Source organism: Dunckerocampus dactyliophorus, chromosome 2, assembly GCF_027744805.1.
Source record: "Dunckerocampus dactyliophorus isolate RoL2022-P2 chromosome 2, RoL_Ddac_1.1, whole genome shotgun sequence".
Lineage (NCBI taxonomy): Eukaryota > Metazoa > Chordata > Actinopteri > Syngnathiformes > Syngnathidae > Dunckerocampus > Dunckerocampus dactyliophorus.
The window spans coordinates 3,029,766-3,050,912 of record NC_072820.1 but is presented as its reverse complement, the minus strand read 5'-3'; the positions used below and the strand labels follow the sequence as shown (position 1 = coordinate 3,050,912).

General features: G+C 42.2%; 1 protein-coding gene across 1 annotated transcript; it reads right to left on the bottom strand.

Moving 5' to 3' along the window:
• Positions 1-44: 44 nt before the first annotated feature.
• ap1g2 (adaptor related protein complex 1 subunit gamma 2) lies at positions 45-20,757 on the bottom strand. Its single transcript, XM_054767731.1, has 22 exons — positions 20,648-20,757; positions 20,030-20,236; positions 19,178-19,302; positions 18,947-19,088; positions 12,836-12,932; positions 12,681-12,757; positions 12,296-12,391; positions 10,644-10,724; positions 10,458-10,556; positions 10,304-10,359; positions 9,686-9,799; positions 8,802-8,942; positions 8,466-8,520; positions 7,585-7,707; positions 7,316-7,405; positions 7,089-7,216; positions 6,097-6,201; positions 5,874-6,024; positions 3,370-3,532; positions 2,494-2,645; positions 2,316-2,414; positions 45-626 (listed from the first exon to the last, which is right to left on the bottom strand). The coding sequence occupies exons 2-22, from the start codon at positions 20,228-20,230 to the stop codon at positions 528-530; spliced, it is 2,394 nt and encodes a 797-aa protein (XP_054623706.1). The 5' UTR covers positions 20,231-20,236; positions 20,648-20,757; the 3' UTR covers positions 45-527.
• Positions 20,758-21,147: the final 390 nt, after the last annotated feature.

The window sequence follows — 21,147 nt, the reverse complement described above, 5'->3', positions numbered from 1 at the left end:
CGTCTTCTCGTGCACACGCCGGAGAGTAGATCAACACGCGAGCGTCACACTCACTCGTCTTTATTGCAAAATGACATGAGAGCCCATCAAACTTTCAGCACTCAGCAGCTTCAAATTCATTGTAGAGAAATAAAACAGTATGTGTGACCACCTGAATCTATGTACATGGCAATGTCGCCTGCAAAATGGGCAGCTGGAGCGTCCTTTGTAGAGGAATTGAAACGCTGCTTGCGACTTTATTCAACGATTAAAAACCTCGGCACACAAATAGGGTGAAAGGCACAGGAGGGGTGCTACTCCGATGTGTTTCACTATTTAAAACAGTAATGGCTTCAAGAAGAAAGAAAAGACCCAATAAAAACCCTGAATGTTACACACAATTTGACGTTTTATACACAGTTGCCACTGGAAACGCGCAGCAATACTTGGTTGTTTTGTAGTATTCCAAAGTAGACTGACGGAGGTTGTGTTTTCTATAAAAACAAACAAACTGGAATTTCAGGAAGTGTAGTGTTTCGGTGTGATGCTCACACATCGACTCCAGGAAAGGAATCAACCTGAACCGTGTCCTGAACGGCAGACCCTTGGCTCGAGTAAGATATTCGTATCCTCATCTTCAGGGTGACCTGCAGGGAGGAGGAGGAGACACTGAGAAGATCCTCCGCTGCAGTACCAGACATTACACACACTCTAGCAGGGGTGTCCAAAGTGTGGCCCGGGAGCTCTTCGCAGCCCGGGGCACATTGGAAAAAAATTTTTCCAATGGGCTGAGCTTTGGCACTGGGGAGCATTTTGAGTACCCCAGATACGTCAGCCACGGTGATGGACCTGTCCACGTTCGTGTCCTCCTTGGGAGGTATGTCAGTGGGATTGAGAAGGGCCTCAAAGTATTCCTTCCACCGTCCGACTATATCTTAATGTGAGGTCAGCAGGCCCCCGTCCCCACTGTAAACAGCGTGGACCGGGCACTGCTTCCCCTCTCTGATGCCGGACGGTTTGCCAGAACCTCTTCGAGGCCGACCGAAAGTCATGCTCCATGGCCTCACCGAACTCCTCCTACAGCCGAGTTTTTGCCTCGACCACCGCCGAAGCCACGTGCCGCCTGGCCTGCCGGTACCTGTCAGCTGCTTCAGGAGTCCCACAAGCCATCCCTGCTCGATAGGACTGCTTCTTCAGCTTGACGGCAGCCCCGACCTCCGGTGTCCACCAATAGATCGGGGCTTGCCGCCATGACTGGCGCCCATCACCTTGCGGCCGCAGCTCAGAATGGCTGCCTCAGCAATGGAGGCGGAATAGCGCCCATTCATTGCCATATTACCAGTATAAAGTCCAAAATAGCAAAAACAAATATTATGTAAATTTAAAAAAAAAGTTAATATTACATTTTAATATTAAAAAAATAAATAAAGTTGTCATTTTATGAGAATAAAGTCGTCACATGAGGGGAAAAAAAACAATGATTAAAATAAAAAATTAAAGTTGAAATATTAAAGACAAAAATATTATTTTCTGAAGTCGTCATGTCATGAGAAATGAAATAAAGAAACTAAAGAAAATAAAGTTGTCTTTTGAAAGTTAGAGAATAAAGCCAAAGTATTCGCCAAAGTGTTACGGGAATAAAGTCTAAACGTTACAGGAAAGTGTAAATGTTGAAATATTTGGAAAATGTAAAAAAGTCATAATATTATGAAAAAAAAACATGTAGTTTTATGAGAATAGAGTAATATGAGGTAAAAAAAATATTAAAATAAATACATAAATGAAAATAAAATTAAAAAAATATATATAAAAATAGATCTTTTCTAAAGTTTTTGGAAAATTAGGTTGTGAAAAAGTTATAATTTTGTGAGAATAAAGTCATACGTTTACAAGAAAAAGAAGACAAATGCTGAAATATTTGGAAAATAAAACACTGAAATAGGAGAATAATGTCATAACATCAGAAGAAAAAAAGTTGTAAAATTACGAGAATAAAGTCATAACATGACGTAATTATTCAAACAAAAATGAATGAATGAAGATAAAATGAACGTTGGAGTTGAAACATTGAAGAAAAAAGATGTTATTTTCTCAAGTCATCACATTACGAGAATTTATGTAAAATGAGGCTGCGAAAAAGTTGTACTGCGACGGGAATAAAATGCTAAGTTTACAAGAAGACGTGAATGTTGAAAGTGTAATTGAAGTATGAAAAGGTCAAAGGTTTCTTTCATCTTCTACAAGGTGTTAGCATATCTTCACATGGCTTTACAAAACCTACGATATCAAAGTGGCCCACCTGGTCCTGATTTGTCAGTATGCGTGTGTGCCCCCACCTTGTTGGGATTATTGAGCAGGACCGACTGGGTCACCTGAGCGGCGCCTCGCGCGGGCAGCGTGTCTCCACTGGGGGCCTTCATGTGTAAGTGGACGCTCTGAAAGCATCACATTCAGCGTGAGGCCACCGCCGCCGCCACCACCACATCACCATGACGACCCTGACATCAGACCAACCTTAGGAACGGCGGCCTGGAGAGTGAAGCTCGTCACGTCCGAGTCGGAGGAGTTGGAGGCCGCGAGGGTGACCGTCAGGCCCGAGTCGGAGTGCTTGTCACACGCCAGCGTCAACGTTACGCCGTTCTTCTCGTAGACGCTCGCTGCGGGGGCTGCGACACAGAAGCAAAGTGATGCTCGCATTCAAACAAAAACGGGACGGGAAGCAGCATATTCTCCCCCGATACTTATGCACTTTATTTTACCGGATGTATTAATTATTAATGACACCTGTTTGTCAAAATCTGTTTTCATGGCATGAAATGAACTTTTTTTTTTTCATAGTCTTGTCAAAAAAGCCAAATTTCATTCATAAAAGCAACAAAAGGCTGAAATATCCAAGGGGGTGAATACTTACACACTTTTTTTTTTACCTGATATATCTTACATTCATTTATACAATTTTTCTCTTTGACATGAACACAGCTCTTTTTTTTTTATTTATTGTCAAAAAAAGCCAAATTTTATTAATAAAAGTAAAGAAAGGCTCACATATCCAAAGCGGTGATTACTTATGCAGTTTATTTTACCTTATATATTTTTAATTGACACCAGTGTGTAAAAATGTCTTTTAATTTGACATGAAGGCAGCTTTTTTCCCCCAAATTCTTTTCAAAAAAGCCAAATTTAAGCAATAAAAGGCTCAGATATCCAAGGGGGTGACTACTTATGCCGTAATTAATTGGCACAAATTGGAAAAATTCTGTTTTTACTTTGACATGAAAGGAAAGGAGCTTTTTCCCTCCAAAAAAAGCCAAATTACTTTGCCAAAAGTAATAAAAGGTTGAAAGGAGTGGGGGTGAATACTTATGCAAGGCACTGTGTACGTGGCAAGACCTGGAGTCGGTGGGGTTGGCTCAAAGCCGCCCAACAGATCCAGCAGGTCCTCTCCAGCAGGTCTTGCAGGGTTGTTGGTCAGGCCGGTTGCTGCACCGCCCTGAGCTGGACCTGGATGAACAGGCTCCTCCGAGTCGCCCAGCAAGTCCAAGAGATTACATACCTACACAAAACACACACACACACACGACATCATTAGTTATTATTGGAGCTCAGCGCCGTGGTCAGAATCGCAAAAGAAAACCCAGATAAAGAAGAAACATGTTGGCAGACTACATTGATGAGTTCTGACTCATCCAGCTGAGGTCGAACGTTACACTTCAGCTGCTGTCCATCACAATTTCATGAATGATGCACACTGAGGAAAGAGCAGTGTTTCCCATACTTTCATTTATTTGTGGCGGCCTGAGGATTTATGCTTTAAAGTGGCCAAAGTATACATGTGTATAAAAGTGTAACCCGGGGGCCATTTGCGGCCCGCTGCTGTGTTTTTTATTGGCCCGTGGCACATTCTAAAAATATAATAATAATAATAATAATAAAAACAGCAGCAAAAATGGAATAATCAGGAGTAATTTTACAAGATTAAACTCAAAATATTAAGAAAAAACAAAAGTTGTAATCTACAGAGAAAAAGTCATAAATTTACGAGAATAACGGCACAATATTAGGAGGAAACATTTTAGCAGGACAAAGTTGAAATATTCAAGAAAACAAAAAAAAAGTTGTAACATTATGAGAAAAAAAATGAGGTTGCAGGAAAAAGACTCAAAGAATAAAGTCATAATTACAAGAAGAAAGTTGAAATATAATACAATTACCAAAAAGAAAAAAAACAGCAGCAGAACTGGAGAAAAGAGCTGGAATTGAATGGGAATAAAGTCAAAATATGAAGAGAAAAACATTGTATTCCAACGGGAAAAAAAAGTCGTCACTTTAAGAGAATAAACTCCTAATATTACGAAAAATAATGTCATTTTAGTAGAATGGAGTTGAAATATTACTCGTAATATTACGACAAACAAAACCAAGAATAAAGTTGTCATTTTTGGAAAATTAGGTTAGGGGAAAAGTCTAAATATTACGGGAATGAAGTCTAAATATTATAGGAATAAATTCATTAATACCAGAAGAAAATTTACTGGAAGAAAGCTGAAATAGCTGAAAAAAACCCCACTGACAGTAAAAATGGGAAAAAATTGCTGTAATTTTACGAGAATTAAGTGAAAAATATCAAGAGAAAAAAAGTTGCATTCTAACTAGAAAAAAAAATCACAATTTTTTGAGAATAAATATTATGAGGAAAAAAGAATTATAGTTGTACAATTAAAAAAAAAACAACAACAGCAGAAAATTGTATGAGAATAAAGTAAATATAAAGAGAAAAAATATGAGAAAAAAGAACGTCATTTTAGTAGAAGAGAGTTGAAATATTACAGTCGTAATATTATCACAAAAAAGAAAGAATAAAGTTGTCGTTTTTGGAAAATTTGGTTGGGGAAAAAGTCACAATTTTATTATTTTTCATTTGTCACTGTGGAACAAGTTTGGACATCCCTGATGAATGAATGATGAATTCCTGTAGAATATATAGGTTTCACTTTGGCGCAGCGACGACTCATCCAAGAGGTCACAAAAGACCCCACAACAACATCCAAAGAACTGCAGGCCTCACTTGCCTCAGTTAAGGTCAGAGTTCATGACTCCACCATAAGAAAAACACTGGGAAAAAACGGCCTGCATGGCAGAGTTCCAAGACCAAAACCACTGCTGAACAAAAACAACATTAAGGTTCGTCCCAGCTTTGCCTGAAAACATCTTGATGATCCCCAAGACCTTTGCGAAAATACTCTGTGGTGTGACGAGAGAAAAAGTTGTACTTTTTCAAAAGGTGTGTGTCCCATTACATCGTGTGTAAAAGTAACGCCGCATTTCAGAAAAAGAACGTCATAGCAACAGTAAAATATGGTGATGGTAGTGTGATGGTCTGGGGCTGTTTTGCTGCTTTGGGACCTGGAAGACTTGCTGTGATAAATGGAAGCATGAATTGTGCTGAAGGAGAATGTCCGGCCATCTGTTGGTGACCTCAAGCTGAAACCAACTTGGGTTCTGTAGCAGGACAATGATCCAAAACACACCAGCAAGTCCACCTCTGAATGGCTGAAGACTTTGGAGTGGCCTAGTCCAAGTCCTGACCTGAATCCTATTGAGACGCTGTGGCATGACCTTAAAAAGGCCTTCATGCTGGAAACCCCTCCAATGTGGCTATGTAGGTTTGGATTTTTTCCCTCCCTTAATAAGAAACACTTTTTCACACCACTGAAAAAACAAGCAGCAGGTGCCAACAAAGCACTCACAGGCAGCTCTGTCTTGTTTGTGACATGAAAAAGCCCCCAAAAGAAGTGACAGTAGAAGATTTTTTGGTAGAATTTGTAGTTCTAAACATATTTGTCCCCCACAGTGTTATTCCTCTGTCTTATCCTGTGAAGCCATCATGTTCTCACCTGGTTAACAGGTTGTTGTTGCTGTGGCAGTGAGATCTCTCTCTGCTTCACCTTGTCCATCACTTTGACGGCGTCGTCCCCCGTGGACTCTCCGTTGGTATGACCCGGGGAGTTCTTCTCAAACACGGGCATCCTCTCCAGCACTGCTGCCCTGTGGACACGGTCAACTGGCTGTCAGCATCTTCGTAACGTGGCCTTCATAGCTACAAGAACCCTCACAAACCTCATGTGGTCGTATTTCTGGAAGAGAGCGTTGTACTCCACTGCCCTTTGCTGGAGCTCCACGTCTATGCAGCTGCCGTAAATACTCACAATGCTTCTGATTCGGCTAAAAACAGGAAGGAAGACTTTTTAAAAATCACACTGCTTGCCACTTCAGTCATTTGTTCTAATTAAAGTGACCTCTCCCTCGACCTCTGTTTGCTAGGGATGGGTGGATCCATCCAAATATTGATTGTATTGATATCGGGGGTATTTTTTATATCATTTTAAATATATTTTATATATTTTTTATACCATTTTTATATCCTAACCCAACTTTCAAGGTTGTTCCATGACTCCGTCGCCAAGTGCTTGCTCATGGTGCTGTATCAATCCATTGAATTGAACTGAATTTGATTCACGTTTCACATTTAAAAAAATAAAATAAAAAAGGATAATAGTATAGTATAATGTAAAAAAAATATATATATATAATATTAAAATTGAATGAAAGTAATAAGCGAGGAATAAATTGTTGACAAATCAAAAATAAGGAAAGTAAGCCATCAAATAAGGATAGTATCAACATCGGATCGATACAATGATAAGATTTACATACTTCAGTCCTCTAATGTTCATTTTCACAAAATCGTGTGGTGTTTTTCAAGGTCGTGTTGTCCATATTGTTACATTGTTGTTATATTTTGATATTATTTACAAAGTCGGTGAATAAGTTGTTGGTCACAGAAGGACTTTATTTTTTACATTACATTGTTAAAAAAAAACTATTTTTTTGGTTTGCCTAAAAACTTTATCTTGTGTTTTATTATGATTTTAATCATTATAAGCACATTACTGGCAAAAATGGCAACATGCTCCATATTGCCCAACCCTAAGTTAGTGATGACTTTTTCTAAGACGATGTTCTAATGGCTTTATGACGTCAAGATTACATCACAGATGGTGAGCTGCATGTTCCTGTTGTGGAGAAGCGTGAAAGTGTGACAGACTCACTCCACATTCTCCGTGATGCGGGTGCTCAGTTTCATGGTGGCGGTGAGAGCAAAGCCTCTCGTCACCGGGGAGGACATGTGGGACTGTAGGACCGTTTCCAAGGCATCCAGCACGCTGTCCTCAGTCAGCTAATTGGACGATGTGCCAACAGTGAGTCAAAAAACATTTCTATGCAATTCCAAAGGATTCATAGTACGTGTCTTTGCTGAAAACAAAATATGTGCAACCTCAACAGGCTCCATCTCCTGACACTCTCCTTTGAGCAGCAGGTCCCCGTACTCTCCAATGCACCAGCATGCCACCTGGACCAGAGGTTGCTGCAGACAAACATGCAAAACTACTACTCACATGTCTCAACACTTTTCATTACTTCCACTTGCACAATCTAAAATCTGTTTCCAATACATTCATTTCATGATTTGGTGTTACCTGGTCACCTTTGCTCAGAAACACATTATAACGGGACTGTCTGTGTAGTTTATACACACACACACACCTGAGAGATGTCGGTGAAGAGCGCCCGATAAAGCTTGTGAACGGTGTAACAGTGAAGCTCGGCAGCGCTGGTGATGAGCAGGATCAGGTTGGGGACAGTTTCGTCTCGCACGTCACCGCCGGCCTGCCAGTGTGGGAATACGTGACCAACAATGACGCTCTCTCACAAGCATGACAACTCCTCAGTAAACAGAAATGACCACACAGCTTTGCCAACTTTCCATGATCGCAAATGTATGAAGGATAATACAAGACTCATTTTATCTGTGACCACACGAAAAGCGTAACGCTTTGTTCCACAGTAATCGAGTATTAGTGTATGCATATATTTACACACATGATCTGGACCCTCTCGACGCCTTGGCTGCGCTTAGAAATTCTCCCCATTAAAATTATGAACAGAATCAGAAACAACATTAACAATAATAATAATAAAATCAATAAACAACGATTACAATAGGATCCTTGCACAGGCTGGGTCTTTGTGCTTGGCCCCTAAATCTAAGGCATTATGGAGATGCATTCAAAGATGTGATGATATGTAGTTTTCTACACTGGTCACTAGGTGTCAGTAATGTTACACTGATGAGACAATAGCCACAGCAGGAAGTATTGCTCCTGTTCCTCTTATTAAGTCAACTATATTGGGTAATACAAGTGTAAAGGCGACTATAGGGGTGCTATTTCATGTCTAGAGGGCTCTAATAATGTTAAAAACAAGTCGTAAACAGGTTTTCTATGCTTTGAGTACAAAAATATTTGATCTATAAATAAGGAATCCTACTTTGCGGAAATTCACCTATCACTGGAACCAATTTACAGTGAAACGAGGGATTGCTGTACAAATAAACGGCAATGTCGTGTGATAGAGTCAGTATTTACCGTGGTGAGGACATGCAGGATGGTGTCAATGTGCCAACGCTGGGAGGGTGCATACCTGACACGCACGCGCGCGCACACACACACACACACACACGCACGCACGCACGCACGCACGCACGCACACACAAAATGGTGCTTTAGATTAAGTCAGAAATACACACAAAAAGCTATTTGTATTTGCTGCTGTGCAGGCCTAGAGTGAAACAGTGAAACACGCAGCCACGTCACTGAGAGACAGTAAAGCTGGCTTGGTATATCAAGAGACCACCGCTCATGCGTGTAAAGCATAATACAAAGGGCACGTGCATGGCGTACAGTCGTGCAGGATTCACTCACTTCTCTGCAGCGTGGAATATTCCGCTGGCTGCTTCAGCTCGGAGTTCAGGAGGGCAGGAGGAGAGGAAGACGAGTAACTCCTTCATCATGGAGCGGATGTTGCTGGCGGACACCAGCGCTAAGGAGAGGTCCAGCGCGCGGCTGAACATGACAAAGTAGAAGAAGTTTATGCGTATATAAAAACGGCCACAAGGTGGCAGAAGTGCATTTGATACGAGCTCGGCGTGGATCTTTTGCATGTAAAAACACACTCAACAGCAAGGAGGAAATGGGAGAGCGTGGAGGAGTGTAGCGTGCAGAAGGTTACGCATCGTAGGGAAATTTTCACGCATGCACACACTTGCATGCGCATGCACACACACAGTTTATTTACCATGTGAAAATTGTAAATATTTCATGGTGTTTTCGTAAATATTTGTAAATAAATTGTTATTTTGATGTAAAACCACCCCTTGGTATAGTTATTTAGATATTTGAGCTGTCACAAAAGCAAGAAATATTTGTGTCAAAGTGAAAGTTATGCTTGAAATGTATCTTTTCACAAAAAGCTGTTCTTCTAGTTGGGAACTGATATTTTCCTGAAACTTACTTATGTTCTACCGCTGATTACTAAAGAACTAAAAAAGGTAGAAACAAACCTTTTTTTCTGATGAAAGACAAAAGGCTAATCTTTCTTTTGGTAGGTTCCATGTTTATATAGCCGTAGAACACAATATTCTATGCGGCTTGAAAGATCAGCCAAAATGGTCTAAAATGGACGCTACTGAAGGGGTTGTCTTTTGAGAACTGGCTGGCATTGAATGGGTTTAAAGTATTAGCTATTTGTGAAGCAGGTTCATATCAAGCAAAGGGAAAAAAACTTGATGAACAAGCAGGAAAATTACCGTTTGACAGAAGCGTCTGCGTCCTTCAAGCAGTCCACGATGGTTCCTCTGTGACGCTGCACTGCTATGTTGTCCGTCCCGACAATCTTCTGCAGTGAAGTCATGGCGATATATCTGCACATGCACACAAAAGGACCAAAAATCAGCTTTCATACATCAGAATATCAAAGGGGGAAAAGCGGGAAATGACACATATTACAGGCAGGACCCAGGGGGAATAATCCGGTCCTATTACCGCCACAAAGCGATAAAGGCCCCTGCAGGTAAAAAGCAGACAAGCGCGTCTAGTGACCTCTTGTCCCTTACGGATAGGAGCTGGGAAAAATATTACAATACCAAACCCCAGAGGAACGACTGATGAGCCTTCACCCTGCCTGGCAGACAGGAAGTGACCTTCTAGTGTGGCTCCAGAGAAAATCCAGCAAGGCAAAGTGATGAGATAGCTCAGACTGATGACAACCTGTCAAGACGTTTCTCCCTGTGGCTGTGGAGGTGTGACCAGTGGCCTTGAGGAATGAAAATGAAGAATAACCCGAGAGAAAGGAGCAGAGGGTGTGGGATGAGACGAGAGCGAGGAAAAAGGGATTTAAGGAGGGGATGCTGAAAAGCTGCGCTGACCTAATGTTTCTGTCGTTGTTCAGGAGGAAGCGCCCCAAGATGTTCACAGCCAGCACCTGAGGACATCAAGAGTGCATCTATTAATTCATATTATTTCTTATTTTTCAATATCAAGTATTACAAACGAACAGCACCCCATTACTAAGTCTCCTACCCTGAGGCCACTCTCTGACTTGATGTCCAGCACAGTGAGAACGGTCTCATACAGCACAGCGTTGCCCACACTCTTAGTGCTATCCGTGTTGGTGGCGACCTACACAGCAGCACAAAATCCCCATCTCTCTCACTTAGTCATTCTGTCAAATACAAGACGTGCGTGCAACGTAAGCATGAATTCAACCTGAGCCAGAAGATCATTCATGGCGTCGCTAGCCGCCTCGCTGTTGCGACCGAGGATTCTCAGCAGTCTCTGGATGCGCACCTGCGAATGTGAGGATGCGTCATTAAGTCTTTTTTTTTTTTCTCCACCTTTGCATTCAATCCCATCCAAAAAGCGCATTGATAATTTTGACTGGCACTCTCGGCTCTACTAGCTAAGACGTTCAGTTTTATACTTATATATATTTATATATTTTATTTATGCAGTGGTGTGAAAAAGTGCCCCCTAAAGCTAATAACTGGCTGGGCCCCCCTTAGCAGCAACAACTGCAATCAAGCGTTTGTGATAACTTGCAATGAGTCTCTTACAGCGCTGGGGAGGAATTTTGCAGAATTGTTGTCATTCAGCCACATTGGAGGGTTTTCCAGCATGAAGCGCCTTTTTAAGGTCATGCCACAGCATCTCAATAGGATTCAGGTCAGGACTTGAACTAGGCCACTCCAAAGTCTTCATTTTGTTTTTCTTCAGCCATTCAGAGGTGGACTTGCTGGTGTGTTTTGGATCATTGTCCTGCTGCAGAACCCAAGTTGGTTTCAGCTTGAGGTCACCAACAGATGGCCGGACATTCTCCTTCAGCACAATTCATGCTTCCATTTATCACATCAAGTCTTCCAGGTCCTGAAGCAGCAAAACAGCTCCAGACCATCACACTACCACCACCATATTTTACTGTTGGTATGATGAAATGCGTTACTTTTGCATTAGATGTAATGGGACACACACCTTCCAAAAAGTTAAACTTTTGTCTCGTCAGACCACACAGTATTTTCGCAAAGGTCTTGGGGATCCTCAAGATGTTTTCTGGCAACACTGAGACGAGCCTTAATGTTCTTTTTGTTCAGCAGTGGTTTTGGTCTTGGATCTCTGCCATGCAGGCCAATTTTCCCCAGTGTCTTTCTTATGGTGGAGTCATGAACACTGACCTTAACTGAGGCAAGTGAAACCTGCAGGATGTTGTTGTAGGGTCTTTTGCGACCTTTTGGATGTGGCGTAGCTGCACTCTTGGAGTCATTTTGGTTGGCCGGCCACTCCTGGGAAGGTTCACCACTGTCCCATGTTTTGGCCATTTGTGGATAATGGCTCTCACTGTGGTTCGCTGGAGTCCCAAAGCTTTAGGAATGGCTTTATAACCTTTTCCACACTCACAGATCTCAATTAAGCTCAGTTATGTTGTGACGGGGGGGAGCAACCACTTTTCCAGGTTTGGATTTTTTTTCTCCCTTAATAATCAAAAGTTTCATTTAAAAACTGCATTTTGTGTTCAGTTGTGTTGTCATTGACTAATTAAATTTGTTTGGTGATCTGAAACATTTAAGTGTGACAAACATGGAAAAAACAAGAAATCAGGAAGGGGGCAAACACTTTTTCACACCACTGTATATGTTTTACAATATTGTGGCAATCGTCGGTCACACAGAAAATGATCAGAGGCATGTTGTGTTCCCGGATGGCTGCATATAAAGAGTTTCCTTAAACAAGCTGAAGATTGCCTCTGACCACTCAAGCCCACCACAATAGCGATGCAAGTCATGTTGCCAGCTACAGCTTCGATGTTTGCCATAGGTTCCCTACCCCTGCTTTATAGTGTTAGCCGCCCTGGAGTGTAGACAGACCTGCAGGAAGGGATCACTGATCCCAGCCACGTCGTGCTCTGGAGAATAACCGGAGGTGACCAAGCCCTTCATGATCCGAACGAGATCTGGCACTGCCTGCGACACACAGCACAGACACATTAGGACACACATTCTGTACGATACACCAGGATGTAAGGGAGGTATGTTCATGCTGTCCCTGAAGATGTTGTTAGAGCATTATACTGTACAAACAAGGAAAGTGGGGATGCTCCAGGGATAACAACAGTGGACAAATAGTGAAAGGTTCTTGTACATTAAAAGATGCTAAAACCGATCCAATATAGGTCCCCGGGTGGCACTTTGGACACTATTGTAGATGCTTTTCTTGGTGTTTTGAGTTCATTTGTGTTAATCGGTGTTGTACCTTTCTGAAACGCTCCAACGTCTCCGGATTGCACTCGCACAGCTCGGTGATAAGCACAACGGCGCCATGGAGCACACCTTGAGACAAACACAACCACAGCCTTGAATACAAACAGTTAAATGTGTGTCTCAGACGGGTCTTGAAGTTCTACTGACCGTGGTGCTTTTCCACAAGGAGGCAGCGAGCTGTCGGGGCAAAAAGCTCCCCAAGCTCTGGTACTTTTCTCACAATGTGTATGGCACACAGTGCAGCCTGGGTAAACAGAAGGACAATCCAAGACTTCACGTTATTATCTAACTGTAGTTAGCGAGTGAATGCCATCAAATTCCCCATAATACCAGCATGAATACGAATGACACGGCTTGTACGTTAGAAATAATATGGATGACCCACCAGAGCATGGAATTTGATCACAAATATCCAGGAACATATAAAATGGTGCACAACCAACAAGAGGCAACATGTGTGTACCTTTACCTGATGATAAACGTACATAATATACAACATGCGTAACCATTGTTGAGGAATGTACAAGGCAATGTCCACACAAACCTTTCACTGAATTTCTTATTTTTTTTTACAGCGTATGTATTGTGTTCTGCGTCCTGATTGGCTCGGGGAGAACCCATGTGTCATGTCTGCGTCCTGACTGGCTAAGGGACTGCAGACTATTGGCAACCAATCTCCTCCGTGCCTTCCTGCGCAGCACAGAATGCGTTCGGCTAGCCAAATTTACATAAATGCTCGATCGCTAGCAGCGTGACTCTGAAGTGCCGTATGTTTGCAAGTTTTACACCCACATAGTCCGCGAAACGTTCTGCACCGTCAAAGGCACCTGTGGTCGCACCCAACTGGCAGAGGAGGAAGAAGAAGTTGCAGCTGTAGGGCGCCATTACGGAATAAATGAATCTTCGGTTCGAGGAGGAGGAAAACACGAGGACAGGAGCAAAAGTTTTACAGCGCAGCGGAACGGCGCACGGAAGACGGATAGGCAGGGTTGGGGGGGTGAAATACATGTGAGTGTATCCCTTCTTGTGTCCAACCTAGTAGGTTGATCATTCAAATACAAATGGAATTTGAAGTGATAGTGTTTAAACAAGAGAGAAATGTGAGAAAATGTTAATGCCTGAAAAGTGCATGAAGTGTATTGTGAGGGTGTTTTACAGCCTTAAAACATATAAGAATTGTACAAAAATAAAGTTGCTACTTCGCAGATTTCACTTATTGCGGGCTGTTTTGGGAACCCATCCCCCGCCATAAATGAGGGAACACTGTGTTTTAAACTTGTGTGTTTTTCTATGTGTGCGTAGACCTTCAGTCAATACGCAAACACGCTGTCGTCCTTACAGTAAAACCATGTGCAGGTAAAACAGCTTTTTTGCTTGTGTCAGAAGAAGAGTGTGACATCATCTCATGTATTTAAACCTTATTTCATTTCGTGCACATGCGCGCACAAACTCATGAAAATTAAAAATAGTTTTTTGGTTTTTTACAGATTGGAAACAGATTTATTGATGGATAACCCATTGAAATGAATCATCTCAGTTTTAAGGGGTCCACCATAAAACAACAACACAATCACAAACAACATACACAGGCTCCTAGCTGCCACCACCCCCAACCCCCCCCCCGCCCGCCCAAATCACCCCCATAAGCCCACAGTGGTTTTAGGTAATGTGCACGGTATTCTCTCTGTAATATGTCACGATTACACCTTTTCTACTGTGACTGGTTCGGACCTTTTTTGCAGCTGGTTCTCAGAGCTTTGATTTTTCGCTGTCACGGTTCCACAATTTGTTCCAACAATTACAGAAGGACTACGGAGACCAGAAGAAAGACCGAGGCAGGAGTGTCAGGTTTGGGCCACAGACACAGCGTGACAGTTTGCTGGTGCTGGTGTGTTAAATACCACAATGCTGTACTTCTCTCAACTCCACCAAAACCCTGGAGGCTAAAAGAAGACTCGGGCACAAGTCAGACCTGCCTGGACTCCCGTAATCTGTATTTGTTTAATTTAATATTCACAGCACAGTTGTGGGTGTAAATACTAGCCTGCTGTTAACGCGATGGCTGTTAAAGCACTGATATTGTCAATAATTGTAAAGCAAAAACATCCACTGACTGTAATGGAATCAAAATGGAAACAATCAAAAGGGTTTTCAATGAGATTGTAGAACCACTGACATACATAACTTATTTCAGACTGGAGCATTTCCTAACAAAATGAAAATTGCTAAAGTAGTTCCAATTTGAGGGTAAGCGGATAGAAAATGGATGGATGGATAGTTCAATTTTTAAAAAATGGAGACAAACATCAATTTACAAATTACCAACCAGTCTCCTTATTACCCCAATTTTCTAAAATTATCGAGAAGCTATTCAATAATAGGTTGGACAAATTTAGGAATAAGAATGAATTACTCGCAGATAGTCAGTACGGATACAGAGCTAACATTTCAACCTCCATGGCGCTGATTGAAATTATGGAGGAAATGACCGACGCTACAGACAACAGAAAGTGTGCAGCTGCAGGATTTATGGATCTCACAAAAGCCTTTGATACGATTAATCACGACATCCATCCATCTATCCATCCATCCATCCATCCATCCATTTTCTATGCCGCTAATCCTCACTAGGGTTGTGCGTATGCTGGAGCCTACCCCAGCTGACTTCGGGCGAGAGCCGGAATTAATCACGACATCCTAACTACAAAATTAGAAAGGTATGGAATCAGAGGATTAGTTTTGAATTGGGTTCAAAAATACCTAGCAAACAGGAAGCAATTTGTAAAGCTAGGAGAATACACATCTGCAAGTTTACATATCACAGTGGAGTACCCCAGGGGTCAATACTGGGACCACCACTGTTCAACTTGCATATCAATGACATCTGTAAAGTGACAAAAGACTTAAAAGTTGGTATTATTTGCGGATGATACCAGTGCCTTTTGTTCTGGGGAAAGCACACCAGAGCTGATTAAAACAGTCACGGGTGAAAAGGCCATATTAAAAAGATGGTTTGATAAAAACAGATTGTCCTTGAACTTAAGTAAAACTAAAATAATGCTATTTGGTCATAGCAGAAAGGACACGTACAACCAAATACAAACAGACGAAGTGGATATTGACAGGGTGAACAAAAATACATTTCTGGGGATCATAACAGATGAAAAAATGAGCTGGAAATCTCACATTAAAAATTTCCTTGATTGTCCCCAGCAACTAAGCGGAGCTACGTTCTTCATCACGGAAATCTGACCAGAACTGGACTTCGGAGACCAAGCTGACGGGGATGTCATACAACTTCATGTCAAAAAATCCCAACTATCCCTTTTATGTGTTCACTAGGGGAGCCGAGCGGCGGGTGGACAGGAAGTTTTATCTTGCCGTGGGTTGGGGCCGCAACAGCAGACCGTGATTGAGTCTGGTGCTTTTGTGTGTTTCATCGACCATTTCAGGAACATTACTGACACCTAGTGACCAGTGTCAAATACTACATATCATTGCAACATCTTTGAATGAGTCTTCTGAATGCCTAATATTTATATTTTACTTCATTTATTCATTTTTATGAAAATTTCATTAATAATAGGCCGTATTCAACCACAAAAGAGCATTATTTTTTAATCAATATATTTTTGAAAAACCGTGATAGAGTGAAGCCACTAAGGTCAAAGTGGTGAGGGACGACTGTGTCTAATATGTGATTTAATATGCATTCAGCTTCCAATTGTGCACTATACTAGTATCCTGAACATTACACACAGAAGGGGAACAACACAGGGGGTACGGTCTACATCAGGGGTCAGCAACCTTTAGCATCAAAAGAGCCATTTTGCCTCCTCTTTCAGTAAAAAAAAAAAAATAGTCTGGAGCCGCAAAACATCACACAGCTTATAAACATGTCAAAGCTGTCATTTTTAAATGTTAAATGTTACAGTAACAAAATTTAACAAATACAAAGTGCAGCAAGCACGTGTATGCTTACTCTGAAAGCATTTAAATGCCTTTTTCAGTGGTTCCCACATTTGCTGGAAATGAAAACAAAATGTAGACAACTTGAACATAAAAGAGCTCATCAGAGATCACATTTTTGCATATGAGTGTTGAACTGCCATTAATAAGCATTCTATTGAGCCTGTCCTTGACCGTCTTTGCAGAGAGAGGCATTCTGTCAATTTCTGAATCATTTCTTGTTTATTTTTTAATTCAAAGAATAGATGCTCTGAACGATTCTTTCACGTATTCTCCATCTGTGGACGGCTTCCCCCTCCTTACGATCTCATGTGCGGCCCAGTGTTGCCAAACTTGGCCATTTTCTCGCTACATCTGGCGACTTTCCAAACCCTCTTGGGGATTTATTTTCCCAGAAGCGACCGGTGACAAATGTAGGGACTGGTATATTTGGAGACGTAAAAGTGAAAGAACGTATTGTTCTGCCGCGCCTCACAGCAGTCACAAGCGGGGTGACACCGTCAGCTCCCGCAGCACGCTCCTTGGCGATTAGCGTGTCACGGGCTGCGAGCGCATGGCTACAGCGCACTTCTCGTTATAAAATTCTATAGTTTTATTTTACTGTTCAGTAACTTGCTCCACACTCAACTCCAAACTCGGTCAACTTTTTTCTCTCCAGTGAGACTCACCTCATCCACTAGCCTATCTACCCTTCCCTTCCCTTGCTCAACCAATCAGCAGTCAGAACGCAGTTTAGATGCATTCACGGACTCGTGGTGAGTCGGATACAGTTGTACCTCGCATAACGTTAACCTCCTTTTACGTAAATTCCACTGAACGTAAAGAATTTATGTAAATTATTCGCATGGTATTACGTAAGGAATTCCATATAACGTAAAGCGTCAAGTCCGTGCAAGCGACAGAGAGACTAACAGAGTACACTTGGTGACGCCTTCTGGCTTCACGCTCGCATTAGCTGATTATCGGGGCACCGCCTACGCTCTCATCTCATTGGCTGATTATCGGGGCACCGCCTACGCTCTTATCTCATTGGCTGACTTATCCAGCGCGTCCATGTTTGTATGTGAGCTCCCTTCATCATCGTAGTCGCCCTTAAACTAGTTTGCACGCATTGAAATCTCTTCTTAATTTCATTACTTTTCTTTGTGTTAAAATGACCGTAGTCATGGGCCCTAAACCAAGTGTAAGGGATAAGAAAAAAGGGAAAAGTTGTCGACTGAAAGGAAGCAGGAAGTTATCCACAAATTCTGACACTTCACGCTCTCATTGGCTGATGTTCGGGGCACCGCCTACGCTCTCATCTCATTGGCTGATGATCGGGGCACCGCCTACGCTCTTATCTCATTGGCTGACTAATCCAGTGCGTCCCGATTTGTGTTTGAGCTCCCTTCCTCATCTTAGTCGCCCTTAAACTAGTTTGCACGCATTGAAATCTCTTCTTAATTTGTTTACTTTTCTTTGTGTTAAAATTACCGTAGTCATGGGCCCTAAACCAAGTGTAAGGGATAAGAAAAAAGGGAAAAGTTGTTGATCGAAACGAAACAGGAAGTTATGCAGAAATTCCGACGCTTCATGCTCTCATTGGCTGATTATCGGAGCACCGCCTACGCTCTCATCTCATTGGCTGACTAATCCAGCGTGTCTGTGTGTTTATGAGAGACATGCTGCTCTGTTCCTCATCGTAGTCGCCCTTAAACTAGTTTGCACGCATTGAAAACTAATTTTAATTTGTTTACTTTTCTTTGTGTTAAAATTACCGAAGTCATGGGCCCTAAACCAAGTGTAAGTGAAAAGAAAAAAAGGGAAAAGTTGTCGATCGAAACAAAGCAGGAAATGATCCAGAAGCATGATGGTGGTATGAACTGAAGTGATGTTGCTAGACTATACGGCCGTTCCCCATCGACCATTATACTTATACTTATTTACCTTATTTTATATTGAAATGTTACTTTACTATGTTTATGCAGTTTTCTTATATTTTCCCACCATATTTGGTGGACTTTGAATATTTTGAAGGCCCAAAGGTGTGACTTTGGGAAGATCTTGGAACAGATTAGGCTATTTACATGGATTTTACGCTTTGTATAACATAAAATCCCTATAACATAAAGGTTCTTGGAACGGATTATTTACGTTGTAGGGGCGTCTATTGTATTTCAAATTCTTTTCGAAAATGCACTTTCCCCTTCTTCGATGTCACCGTATTCAGCAAAAGAGTCTGAAGATCCGCATGCGGCTCCGGAGCCGCGGGTTGCCGACCCCTGGTCTATGTGATCTACAGATCTTTACCTTCTTCTTAATGTAGGAGTTGGAGGCTCGGAGCAGCCTGTCGATCTCCGGTGCCAGATCTCTGCACATCTCGGCTGACCCGATACAGGCGAGGGTGCACAGAGCCAGAGACTGCACGTACTGACTATTGTGAGACAGGTCGCTGAAAGACACGCACAAGCGCACACGGGCTGTATTAATAGAGTACGTTTATACAGTTCTGGTACAGTCACATTACATCGGCGTCCTTACTTCTTGATGGAGTTTGTGATGAGCAGGCTGGCATCCTGCTTCTCATCCAGCAGCATCATGGCTCCCAAGTATCCCACACGCTTTTCACTGTAGCGAGGGCTGGCTATCATCCGCACACACTCCATCTAACAGGAAGAATAACACCACCATTAAATGTAAAGTGGCCCAGCGCCTCCGGGGAAAATCTTATCTCCTCGCACGCTCCAGATGGGAATCAAGCACAGCTCCAAAACAGCAGAGTTGGAGCCAGGACGGACATTAGTGACCCAGTTAGTTTGCGTATAGCCTTTGACATGCAACGCTGCAGATTTTGCTTGAAGGAATATACCACTGATGTTAGTGCAATAATGACACATTTAAAACATTAGAATAGCAGGCAGGAAAGCAGACCTCTTCTAAAATGGAACAAGTGAGTAAAACTTGATAGCGCAAAGTATTCTTAACAGTCCGACCATATGATGGCAAGATGCATGCTCTCTTGCTCTTCCTGATGACCATGAATAACATTTACAGTGTTTCCCAAAGGCCCGCAGTCTGTGCAAGCAAAAATATCAAGTAACATGTGGAACACACAGCGCAAAGAGCACCACAAGGACGATGAGGATTGCACACTAAAACGCATGCAAAACGATACTATTTCGTTGTCATTTATAACCCGCAGGGCATGCCGGGTAACTTCCTGTTGGAAAAGCATGCACGCCTACGGCAAAAATGGCAGGCTTACCCAAATATTGATATAAAAACGCAGGGATCCACTGTATCCGATCCAGTAAATGGTACATTTCTACCAGATATCCAATCTAGTACATTAGTAGTAATCTAGTACATACCAAAATCCCCAAATCCTCTCACCTGACCAAAATGCGCGGGGTAGCCAAGCATGTGCACGTAGAGAAGCTTGGCCAGGTTGTGAGATCGACTCTCGCTGTCAGATTGTCGGAATTGAGCCCGGATGGCGGCGCACTCCCTCTGGATGACACCCCGCTCCTCACACTGGGTCCTGGCCGACCTGATGGCCCGGATCATCTCCTGGAGTGGTATTGATGGAGACATGGCTGCCTGAGTGTGTGTGAGGAAAGAGAGGGAGAGAAACGTGTCAAAAAGGGATGATTACTACTACTATATTACCTGCATGTAACCAACAAGCATCACTATGGCGCTGTATCAATACTATCTGTACCTATGCATTTATAAAGACTCAATTAGGTCGGCCATACATTCAGTATTTTCGTTCATGTCGGCAACAGCGTTATGCATGACTTAAGATCGTCAAAAAGTTGTGGCTGTAACAAAAAAAAACTTATTTTGATAGTATCTCAGTCAATGAGCCAGGTGACCCAGCCGGTGTAGCCGGCGGCTAGCGGACGGATAGCGCCGAGCTAACCGTGGGTGCCAAACCAGAGACCTAGCTTGGTTAGAATGACAGTTGATGTACGTGGAAGGATTTTGGCTCAAATATACTAAACATACTCAACACTGCGCAGACTTTATCGCCTCTATCGAAAAGAAAAGTCTTCATGCACACCCGCAGTACCACCGCTTGACAGCCGTCTTGGTGCTGCTGTCCTCGTCATAAACATCATGCCACTCATTTCCTGGTACACCTTTTCAAAATAAAGTTCCCTAGTTGTTTTTAAGATGTTTGGTGCGACAGCAGCTGCTTAGTGTTATAAACGTTACAAAATACTGTACATTAGAACACTAAAGAGCCATCCCTACTCATCAGTTAGTCATGACATAAACCATGCCTTCTTCGTTGTGGTTTTAAAACATTGTTAGTTGCCGTACCTGAACACTTACACATAAGCAAATACAAAAGTAATACAATTAACGGCTCACATCATGATGATACATACTGTTCAATAAACAAGTCTGATAAATGTGAAGAAACATTCCAAGTATGAACTTTCATTGTGAATACGTAATCTTCAGCTTCCTGTTTAACTCCGACTAACTTGAAGTGACGCAAA

Excerpts from the sequence above, each read along its gene's own strand:
- ap1g2 (XM_054767731.1), bottom strand. The coding sequence starts at position 20,230 with ATGTCTCCATCAATACCACTCCAGGAGATGATCCGGGCCATCAGGTCG. Across the intron at positions 6,025-6,096 it reads CAGAAATACGACCACATGAG|GGCAGCAGTGCTGGAGAGGA; the intron begins GTTTGTGAGGGT and ends CCGTGTCCACAG. Across the intron at positions 627-2,315 it reads TGCTCAATAATCCCAACAAG|GTCACCCTGAAGATGAGGAT; the intron begins GTGGGGGCACAC and ends TCCTCCCTGCAG.